Source organism: Pongo abelii, chromosome 14 (genome assembly GCF_028885655.2).
Source record: "Pongo abelii isolate AG06213 chromosome 14, NHGRI_mPonAbe1-v2.0_pri, whole genome shotgun sequence".
In the NCBI taxonomy this organism is placed as follows: Eukaryota; Metazoa; Chordata; class Mammalia; order Primates; family Hominidae; genus Pongo; species Pongo abelii.
The window spans coordinates 23532317-23543561 of record NC_071999.2 but is presented as its reverse complement, the minus strand read 5'-3'; the positions used below and the strand labels follow the sequence as shown (position 1 = coordinate 23543561).

At 38.8% G+C, this 11245-nt stretch overlaps 1 protein-coding gene across 1 annotated transcript in view; it reads right to left on the bottom strand.

Moving 5' to 3' along the window:
* Positions 1-534: 534 nt before the first annotated feature.
* Positions 535-11245, bottom strand: part of FGF9 (fibroblast growth factor 9) — a 34246-nt gene continuing 23535 nt past the window's right edge. Inside the window, exon 3 of the mRNA XM_002824073.5 lies at positions 535-4817. Coding sequence (XP_002824119.1) covers positions 4572-4817 — 246 coding nt within the window. The 3' untranslated portion in view covers positions 535-4571. The remainder of the gene's footprint in view (positions 4818-11245) is intronic.

The window sequence follows — 11245 nt, the reverse complement described above, 5'->3', positions numbered from 1 at the left end:
ATTCCTTTTAATTCCAGATTTTCCTAAGTCTACTAATATTAATGGGAATCATAACCAAAACAGCATAGCTAGAAGGACCTTCAGAAAGGGACAGAAAAAAAAAATAGCAAGAGCACAGCTTGCCAAAGGCTATTCAGATATCCAGTTATGCTTTTTTTTTTTTTTTTTTTTTTTTTTTTGAGGTGGAGTCTTGCTCAGTCACCCAGGCTGGAGTGCAGTGGCGCGATCTCAGCTCACTGCAAGCTCCATCTCCCAGGTTCATGCCATTCTCCTGCCTCGGCCTCCCAAGTAGCTGGGACTACAGGCACCTGCCACCATGCCCAGCTAATTTTTTTTTGTATTTTTAGTAGAGATGGGGTTTCACCATGCTAGCCAGGATGGTCTCGATCTCCTGACCTCGTGACCCACCCACCTCGGCCTCCCAAAGTGCTGGGATTACAGGCATGAGCCACCGTGCCTGGCCCAAATTTTTAAATTAAAATTAAATTTAAAAAATATTTTCCAATATATAAGCTGGAATATGGTTGGAGAATAATGAGAATTTTATGTAAGAATTTTCTTTTCCTATGAATCCAAACAGCAAAGAGGCCTCACAACTGGCTGACCTAAGAGCCAGATGTCTGTCTAGCAACCTGGTGACTAAGCTGGTGGAGAATACACATTAAGAATATTCATTTTCAATTTCTTCCAAAAGAAAATTACAGAAGTGTCCATTTCTTATTTCTGCATGTTCCTCTCTAATGAAGGGTACTTCAAAAATTTTTTTCTAAAGACCTCAGGGCAATGATAGAAGCATGCTGCAAGTAAAAGGTACAAATCACACTTTGGGCCATTTATTCACACATTTGTGACCAGACATCCTGTGGCCAGGGTCCATCCTACAAACCTGAAGCCCTGAATTTTGGACTGTGTCCTAAAGAAGTAAACACAATTTATTGTTATAATTCCTGCCCATTCCACTTTTAAGAATAAAATATAAGTTTTAAAATGTGAAATGTCTATGGATACATGTGGGTATCACAGAGCACGTAGGCCACATGTATACACACGTACACTTGAGAGGGCCTTGGTGGCTAGTATTTCTAATTCATCTGGCATACTCCCCCACCCCTACCATTTCATTGCTTTTTCGTGCAAGTGACCACAAATGGTGGATCTAAATTTGGCACATTTCAAGGTCAAGTGATGGCAGCAAACAGAATCTGACCTCAAACAATATGCCTTTGTCCATTCACCCGTTCACGTAAATGTGCACACACACTTAGCCTCCCTCGCTCCAAGTTCATAAATCTTCCTCCCAGAACATTACTTGCTTCTTCATCGAACACTTACAGAGAGAACACATCTGGATATGTTTGTTCCTTCCCCTCCATCCCCCATAACCCTCAACCCCTCAACACATAGCACAGCTGTAAGAGCAAGGAGAATATGCTTTTTAAATTCCATTGGCTCATGTAGGTACAGAATCTGAAGCAGCTCCAAAATGGACATCAAGTAAAAAATACCAGTTTTCAAAACTCTGTAATTATGTATTTACACAAATTACATAATCCTGTATGTATTTACATACAATTACAGATTATCAAGTAAATAACACAAGGTTGTAGTGTTAATGAGATGAAATAGAATAGAAACACCAGAAGGCAGCCATTTGTTTATCTACAAAACAGGACCTGGCAGGGCAGGTTCCCCAAAACTGACCTGGCATGTCCTTCACCACTGCTTGGGGACATTTGCATGACAGATGGGAAGGTTGTTCAGCCCATGCTCAGTAAATCTTTGACCACAGTGCAAGTGTTGGCACCAACAAGACAGTGGTTTGGCTATCTAAGCATCTGTTTGTGAAACCAGAACCCCCATTCCACAGTGGCTCAGGGCTGCCATTCACCGGGCTTTGGGTCTCTTAAGACAAGAACTGGATGCAAACCCATGAGCTGGGGATGACTCACTCTACCGCCCAACAGACAATGCCCACGCCGAAACCCTGAGCCATCCACTCTCCCAGTTCGACTATTTACATAAATCGCATGAGTCAATATTTATTTATTTACAGACCATTACAGTTTATTGTATCAATTGCCAAAAGCATATAACAATTTGCTTGTCTTAAAAAAAAAAAGTACCAAAACAAAATTAATTCCAAAAGTAGACCTTAAAGTAGCATTTTATAGGAATGCATAAAGATTTTAGTCTTTTTCACAATTTTCTTTCTTTTAGGTCAATTATCTAAGGTCTCATGCTACTTTAAGACTACTTTTGGCTGTCACCTAAAATCAATTTTTTCAGTGCTACATAGTATACCTATGACATCCTAGAAACTTGATTCTTCCCTGTGGTCAAATGTTTAACATTTTTCAGCCAAAAAAAAAAAAAAATGCCTTTTGGAAAAACTAAAGCCTGAATATGTGCACATTTTAGCAGCAGCAAAGGGTTAAATAATAAATAAGAATACTACTTTTTGGAATTAAATGCAGTTTCTGTTTAGAAAGGAAAATAAAACAAGAAAATAAATGAAGAGGACATTCTGAGCTTTATCATAAATCAACTATTTTACATTGCTTCTGTCCCCTCCCCCTAAAATATCTCTTAATTCCAAATATTAGACTTAGATTTTCCTTAATGCACATCAGCAGGAGGGCATTGCCATGTACTCCAACTTGGACCACAGAAAGGCAAGACATCGTCACAACAAGAAGTCATGCGCTTCTAGCTCATAACAGCTGTCACTCACCAGTGACACACTTTTATTTTTCATAGAGAATGTGCATCAGAGCAAAACAAAGTTTGAATAGTAAATTTTAAAATTAGTTCCATAAATCCCAACACATGTTTAAACTGTCACTTTCCACTTCTCAACACAACTGGCTAGAAAGTGTCATATGTAGATGAGAATTTGTTATAAATTCCTTTTTTCTTAAATATTGCTTTAAGAATTTGGCTCTTTTCTCCTTAGTATATAGTAAGAAATAGTCTCGCTTGCCCAAGGGCAAGTTCCAAAATTATTGCTACTAAAGAAATACGTATTCTTATGCTTTTCAGCATAAAATGTTATAAAAGCCTTGTAAAAGATATTCTATATAGTAACATCCCCTCTAAAAAAATTGAGCGTTTGTGGAGACCATTTTAAAAAACAAAACACAGTCAACAAGTATAATACTTTCCCCCTCATTGTCATTACTGATAACGATTTATTAGTTTCATTTTGCAAGTTTTACTAAGGGTGCTATTACCACATAATTATGACAGTTCACACTGATAGCCATTTTCTCTAAAAGATGTTACAACGACCCCTATGATACTTCTATAATTTCATATTTGATAGCCAAGTGAACCAAAAAAAGTTTACAAGTATGATCCTGTTAATCTGGTTCTTACGTCTTTAAAAAAAATAGTCTGTGCTACGTCCTTTTTTTTCCTTTTTTGAGAATTCTAAATCAATACAATGTTTGATGTTAATACTGTCATTCTGGAGATCGGCTAAAATAAAAGCATAGTTATTATTTAGCTTTGGTATATTCTGCGATAGATTTAAACAAGTAAGACATATACCAACCCTCATATTTTCCAACCATGAAGTTACAATAGTGGAGTCACTTATGAGAGAGGAAATATTGCAGACACAGAATCAAAGTTTGAGACCCAGTTTATCTTTAATCCTCTGGGATAAGCTATGAAACAAGCAGTCTGAAGAGTGAATACTCAGTGTCATGAGCGATGTGCGTAAGTTTACAATAATATGGGCACAAAAGAGATTGTCGCCTTTAGTACATTAGGGTCATTAGAATTTCTCATATCCATGCACTTTTATATCTACTTGCATGAATTTACCACAGGTTCATAGCAGACTTTGCCATTTAATGCTTACAGAGCCTAAAGCTTCCAAAATGCCTATCTGGCCTGTACATGTTTCATTAAAAATAAACTCTATATAATAAATAAATATATAAAATAAATAAAATGTTGCCTTTGGAATTTCTATAAATAAATTTAACTTTTTTTATTTTTATTTTTTATTTATTTTTATTTTTTACTAAGAGGTCTTTGCTTTAAGTTCACTGGGATGATACCAGTGAGAATGAACTGAAAGTCTTTTAAGTAAGACTGCACCCTCGCGCAGGCCACCAGCCAGAATCCTGATAAGTCGAAGTATGGCAGCTGTGCTGATATAGGATGAAGTACAACTGATCAGAAATGTAAAAGCGTGTCTATTTCCAGCATGCATCAGGCCGCAGTCCTTTTGCTCTTGCTCCGCCCGCATCTCCCGCTACACACACACACACACACACACACACACACACACACACTCTCCTAGCGCTCAGTCTCTCTCTCTCTCCTCTTCTCTCATGATAAATCCAGCAAGTGGACCTAGGCAGCCCTCCAGGAGGAGGAGCCTTTAAGTGTAGAACAAAATCAGCATATTCCCATCCAAGCCTCCATCATACATTATGCATGCGACAAAGTTTGGCAACAGTGGAGCTGATGTGATGACACAGCTAATCAATAAGAACCCACCGCGTGAAACCTTTATAGTGGTTACTTTTTTAAGGGCTCAAGTGAAGAAATTGTCTTTGTCAACTTTGGCTTAGAATATCCTTATACAGTTCAGGTACTTTGTCGGGGTCCACTGGTCTAGGTAAAAAATGTGTGAATTTCTGGTGCCGTTTAGTCCTAGTCCCTTCTCTCGGAGTCCCATCTTTATTTAATGCAACATAGTATCGCCTTCCAGTGTCCACGTGCTTATATAGGTTTGATGAGTACGTATTATACCAGTTTTCTTCGAACTGTTCTCTGAATACACACTCTTGGGTTAGTTTTTCCTGTAAAAAGAAAGAGAGAGAACATTAGGAAAAATAGCTAATGCATGCTGGGCTTAACACCTAGGTGATGGATTGATAGGTGCAGCAAATCACCTTGGCACACGTTTACCTATTTAACAAACCTGCACACCCTGCACATGTACCCCAGAACTAAAAATTAAAATTAAAATTTTTTAAAAAGGTAAATACATATGTTGCAAAATTAGCTACATTCAATATTAAAAGTAACATTCCGTTGCTACACAATATAACCCCCATGAGAAAATACTGATGTTTTAGCCCATTTTAACCATTTTAATGCATTGTGCAAAAACTGCCTAAACCTACAAATTTAACTACATTCTAATCTCTAACTCATAATGACTAAAGCACAAAAGAGTCTAAATGTTTTCTAGTTAAACTCTTGCACATACCAATCATTTGATTGAGTCAAATGCAAGGAACACCTAATGTCATACGTTGTTCCCATTTTTCCTAGAGCAGCTATGTCGTGACCACACTGGGAGGGAGAGCCTGTGCCTCTGGCAAGGCTCAGATAACAGCTTTAACACCAGTATATATTTTATAAAGTACCTGCTGCAGAGATCAACATGACCAGCGATGTCAGATATGTTCTGCCCTTTTTAGCAGCAGCATTTACTTACTACTCTCTACGAGTGGTTTTTAAACTTCATTCCGTGTGTAGCAGAATCACCTGAGATGCCTTTTCAAGATGCAGACTTCTGAGCCCCAAACCTTTAAAACTGTGATTCAGCAATTCTCAAAATATGCATTTTTAACAGGCCCCTGGGAGAATTCTAATGCAGAATCCTAATTCTCAGTCTACATTTTAAAACATAATGCTTCTATCATGACTGAGTGAGTTTTCCTGAATCCAAAGTAAAAGCAAATATTCTGGCCTTCCTTTTCCTTGAATTTGGATAGAAGAAGAGATCCCTAACTAAAAAAGCTACATTCTCAGGTTCACAGATACCAGGAAGAAACGTGCACTGATCCAGATCAGAAAGATTCTGCATCTTCTCAGATGGACTGCACTTCCTCTCCACTCGAGCTTTATGAAAGCTGGGGTTCAGTTGAACCCCACAACCTAGGGCTCCTGGGGTTGCAATACTCATGGGCAGTAACAACAAAAATAACACACACACACACACACACACACACACAACATCCCAAAGCCGTGAACATGCCCCAGGCAAAAATGTGTGCATTGAAGCTGGCCCCTAGAGAAATAAGGTGACAGGACTTACTGGTCTTTTTGCTCTTCTCACTGTTCAACTGAAACTTTTAAAATCAATATCTTTAGTGTTTAAAACAGTAAACACGAAAATAACTTGTTAGAAATAGTTTCTTTTCTGTTACCTACCTGGCACCTTATATAAATAAGAAAACAAATAAGCAAATACAGATAAGGACATTCGTTTCTATCATTCAGACCCAGGGGACAGACAGTAAACTTTATACATCACCAAAATACAGACAGTTCTCTTTCCATGTATGTAGTTAAGGACACAATTTAATAAAATGAATTCATAGATATCAGTTGGGTAGAATCCATTACCCCCAACTCCTTGCAGAGTAAGTCAGAAGAGCAAAGGAGAGGAGAAAGGGAGAGAATTTGACCAAATCAATCCATAGCCCATCATGAGGCCACCTTCTGTAGGTCCCTTCCCTAATCCAAAGGCTTAAACCACACTCAAGAGGTCATGAGGGCCAGCACTTCCTGACAGGTGCTCTTCTATGTGTTTGGAAACACTGAGTAGGTTTTTAGCAAAATACTATCTCACTGGACAAGTTTTGCTAAGTGAGCTGAAATGGGGGGAAGCAGAAAGGAAAAACAATGCGTCAGGCAAGGACAAAAAGGATGGGAAAACTTTAGACCTCTGGTGCTGGGCTCATGGGGACAGAATGAATCGCAGAAACCAAGCCCCACCCCAAACTGGAATACTCTCATCTGAGGGTGGCCAGGAGAAGCAGCTCTACCCCACAGGAGGGGTGCACAGGAGAGAGGCACTCCTGCACCCTCCTCTGCATGTGGGCCTAGAGGGGTGCTCTTCTGGGGAAACCCAACCTCCTCCTATGCTGGGGAGATTGGGCTGAATGTGACTTCCCTCTCATCTCTATTGAAACTGATAAAAGTTTAAATGTGTTAAAGACATTAATGGCTATTTTAGTCCTCACTTCCATTTGCATAATAGTCTCCTCACAGGCAAGATTATTCCTGGCTAAAAATAGCTGGTTTCGGTTTGCTGTAATTAAGTGAAATTTCTAAACAAATATATGCATTTATTTTATCATTAATAAAAGAGACCGAAAGATGGGATTGGATGAGCCTTTAGTTCTACAAGGGACAAGAAAAACTAATTAAAAGTCAGCTTTCTTTTTTGCAGCAGGAAATCACATCACCTACAAACACTATGAAATTAAACTTTATTTTAAATGTAGAACACTTCCTCCTCCTTTTTGAGCCATGAGTGAGGAGCTGGCTTATATTTCCTCTGCATACATAGCACACCCATAGCACAATGGTTTTTCTTGGACCAGAAACAGATACACAAAAATCCCAGCAGAAGATAATGAGTTTATGTGACGGGAAAGCCTGACTTTGGAGTGAGAAGCCTGCTCCTATCCCAGCTTCACCCGTCACTAGCTGCAGGGCTTTACAACTGGTTCTCTCACCTCTCCAAGTCTCAGTAAACTCATCTTTAAAACAGGTTAGTAATAAGTGTCTTGAGGCAGGGTTGTGACAGAGATCCAATCAGAGAGCAGTGCTGAACACCGACGAAGCTCCCAGTCAACAACAGTATTGTTAATATCACATTAACATCTTAACATCTTAGAACCTGAATAAACCTTAGAAAACAGCAAATGCAACTTTTCCAGTTAAAATACATGGGACAGCAAGGCCCAGATGTGAAGTAATTTGCGCCTGCTCTGTGCCACAGGATCTTGTTATTATGTAATGAAGCCACCAGAGCAAGAAGTTTCCAGGAGCCCTAGCACAGCCACCACACTCTTGGGACCAGGCCCTTCCCACTTTTCACTTTTCACTAAGCATAGTAAAAAGAGTCCTACATGGGGGCCGGGCGCAGTGGCTCACGCCTGTAATCCCAGCACTTTGGGAGGCCGAGGCGGGCGGATCACGAGGTCAGGAGATCCAGACCATCTTGGCTAACACGGTGAAACCCCGTCTCTACTAAAAATACAAAAATATTAGCCGGAGGGGGTGGCGGGCGCCTGTAGCCCCAGCTACTCGGGAGGCTGAGGCAGGAGAATGGCGTGAACCCGGGGGGCGGAGCTTGCAGTGAGCCAAGACCGTGCCACTGCCCTCCAGCCTGGGCGACACAGCGAGACTCCGTCTCAAAAAAAAAAAGGAGGAAAATAGCAATCATGAACAAAATTCCACAGTGGTAGAGGTATCACTAAGAATGAAACATGAAATTGTTTTCAGTGCTTAAGAAAAGATTCTCATTTTATACTTTTTTAAAGAATATGAAAACCCCCCTTTTAAAAAAGTAAATATGCTAAGAAATTGAACTGACCTTTTCACTGCCAGTTAACACTGCCCTATTTACCTAGCAGGCTATTAGAGCATCGTTCACGCACACACATAACTTAGAAAATAAAGCCAATTATTCAATTTCAAACAGTATAATTGGCCAGGCACAGCAGCTTATGCCTGTAACCCCAGTACTTTGGAAGGCCCAGGCAGAAATATCACTTGAGGCCAGGGGTTCAAGACCAGCCTGGAAAACATAGTGAGACCCCCATCTCTACAAAACAAAAAATTAGCTGGGCATGGTGGTGCACACCTGTAGTCCAAGCTACGCAGGAGGCTGAGGCAGGAGGGTCACTTGAGTCGACACTGCAGTGAGCCGTGATTGTGACACTGCACTATAGCTTGGGCAACAGAGTGAGACCCTGTCTCTAAAAATCAAAAACAAACAAAAGAAAAACAGTATAATCTACAGCCGGCATTTTTTGTGATGGCTGAGTCCAATTCCAATTGTCCCATACACAGGAGGGTTATATAACTTCAGTCAACAAGTTAAATGAGATTGTGCAAACATGACATTGCAAAATCACTGGTACATTTAAGCTCCTACAATTACACCAATCATGCCACACAGATCAGTTTAGATAGATCCCTTAAAAATTAAAATTATCATGAAAAGTTATAAAGACTGTGCTACTCATACATATGCTTTTAAATAATTTCTTCCTTTTATTGGGGATTATGCCAATGTGTGATTTTTGTTTTAGACGGAGTAGCAAGATCTACAGAAATAATCTCTTTATGATCACGCTTCAGTACTTAGTGATACAATATTTAGTTGAGATGAAAATATTTATGTTATGTATTTCTACTCCAAAATCATTTCTCTAAATAAAAAATAAATGAATGCAAATTTGGATAGCAAAAAATATTAACCTGTATTCTTATACAGATGTGCGGATGAAGGGAAGGGGTGGGGGACGGAGTGTCTGCCTTCAAATAAACTATACACTCTAGAATTATAGAATTCAGATGTTTTAAAACTCACCACATGTTTCTAATGCAGACAGTTTATAGAGTATTCCACTATAAAGTGATCAATCCTTGTTTTATTGTATTTCCATGTTTTAATTTTTTTTTAGATTATTTAACTATAGCTGTTTATGGCATACCTATCTTTGAACTGTTGGATTATATCACTAGGCTTGGGTGGAGAATGTGGATTTAATTCAAAAGTCTACTAAAGTCCATGCTTTGGAACAAAATCTGGTGAATGTTAGCAACAATGGAAACTTCTTTTCATTTTATATCATCAAATTCCAAGCAGTGGGAAAAAATGAAATTAAAACTTCAAAACTTTTACCAAATCCTATTAAAACCAAAGTATGAGATAATAATGTGAAAATTATAGTACAGCCCAGGGAATGCTTAGGAATGTTATAAGACATAAACTTATACTGACACTATTTAAAAATATTAGACAATTTGAAAATGTGTAATCCACACGGGCAACATTATGCTCAATTCGTATCTATGCCCACTTAAAAAATGAAGCCAGAGTTGTTTCAAAAGTCAAGACTCAGTAATGGTTATTGAAAACGTATAGACTCATGCCATGCTGTTATTTTAAAACATAATTTCCATATTAATAAACATGTGGTGTCATTTTGTCCACGTGGTTGCATTTATTCTACTCAATGGGCCGCTTAGACTACTTACTGCTATGTTATAAACTACTACAACACATCAGTTTATGATCAGTGACTGTACAGACATTGACTTCACTGTAGAGGTCCCAAACACTTCATAAGTTAATGACTTCAATGTAATCATTCATTCTCATATCTACTGTTTATTACAGTCATGATATTTTAAACCTCCCTTAACCACAATTACTCGTACAGGTGTACTCTTCCTCATTAATAATCTAGCAGTAAAGCCTTAATGGGAGCTGTTGCAAGGATCAGGGTGATTAAATATAATGACTAAAGGACCGTTAATAAGAAGCCAGGTCTTTTCACTCTCCTCTCATGGGAGAAGTCCCCAACTAGACAGAAAGCAACAAACACAGAGAGACGAGCCAAGAGGGCACTATTTATTTCATGAGAAGCTCCGACCCAGACCCAACTCAATATGGCTCACCTCAAGCCCCGTTTTCCAAAACCTCTAAATTCCCCAGTATTCCAGATGGGCCCTGCTTTTATATCCACATTCCTGGCCATCAAAATTGCCATCAGAATTGTGGGAACAATTGAATCAGTTGTGTCTGGTCCACATAAACAAAATAAACCAAGTAGGTAGGCCATTTTTCATTTTGTCTCATCAAAGTATATAGGAAACTAAGAATTCCTAAATTCTCTCCACTCCTCCTCCACCTAAAATAAAAAACGAAAAGAAAACAGAAAAGACCCTTTCCCAGAAGCTGCTTACGTCAGTATTTGGGAACTCAATGATAGGGGTCCCAGGCTGAATCTAGTCACATACACACACACACACACACACACACACACACACACACAAACACACACACATGAAGCACACATCTTCAGTGTTGCATGCTCACCAACCATGTGGTACCCAGTCTGCTGCCAAGGACAGAACCTGCCAAATATACCACAGGACAAACTAGACAATTGAGAGGTCTTCCTTGGAAGCTGCCTATAAAAATGAATGTTTGTTTAGCAAATCATATTAGCTCATAAACTTTTAACACATGTCCAGAGGGGCACTCCCACAGAGGAAAGAAAGTCTTGCTCAGGGAATAATAGAATTCAAGTTTTCAAAGTTTAATATTTACTTTAAGAAGTATTTTTGCTTGTGTTAATGTTTAGTCAATGTATTTAATCATTCCATAAACAAACCTACAGGAAAAATTCATCAAATTTAACATCTTACAACACCAAGTTGAAAAAAAAATCACATACAACATTTTTCC